Here is a 397-nt window from a genome sequence, read left to right as displayed (position 1 = left end):
CTTGCGGGGACCAGCCTCTGTTCCGCCCGGGGCAGCGGGAGGGTGGGGTTAGCAGCTGGAGGTGGCTGCCGGAAGGCAAGCCCACACTTACCGGTCTGTCTGGAGAACATGGATGAGGTGTTCCATCGCCTGGATGCCTACTTCCAACCGGTATTTCTATCGGGAGAGAAAGCGCAGAGTCAGCAGTCGAGCCCAAAGTCCAGGCAAGGCTTGTAAGGCATCGCGACACCAAAGCACAGGAAGGGCCCGTGGCTGCGGGGTAAGGTCGGTGTCTACCTTGGACAAGGATTTCAGAGCCCGCACAGCGTCCCTCCGGTCATCCAGTAACGTGGACGAAGCCACCCGGTCGCACAGCTTCTGGATCTGCGAACACACCGCGCACGGGGCAAACTCACCG

At 61.5% G+C, this 397-nt stretch overlaps 1 protein-coding gene across 1 annotated transcript in view; it reads right to left on the bottom strand.

Moving 5' to 3' along the window:
* The window catches only part of USO1 (USO1 vesicle transport factor), a gene marked incomplete at its 5' end in the record, with an annotated part of 27,073 nt that extends 26,702 nt beyond the window's left edge, over positions 1 to 371 (bottom strand). The window contains 2 exons of the mRNA XM_009871170.1: positions 92 to 156; positions 277 to 371. Of these exons, the coding sequence (XP_009869472.1) occupies positions 92 to 156; positions 277 to 371 (160 nt within the window). The remainder of the gene's footprint in view (positions 1 to 91; positions 157 to 276) is intronic.
* Between the last annotated feature and the right edge of the window lie 26 nt (positions 372 to 397).

The sequence above is a fragment of the Apaloderma vittatum genome, unplaced genomic scaffold, assembly GCF_000703405.1.
Source record: "Apaloderma vittatum isolate BGI_N311 unplaced genomic scaffold, ASM70340v1 scaffold1216, whole genome shotgun sequence".
NCBI lineage: Eukaryota > Metazoa > Chordata > Aves > Trogoniformes > Trogonidae > Apaloderma > Apaloderma vittatum.
The sequence above is the reverse complement of the archived record's forward strand: the minus strand, read 5'-3'. Positions and strand labels throughout refer to the sequence as shown.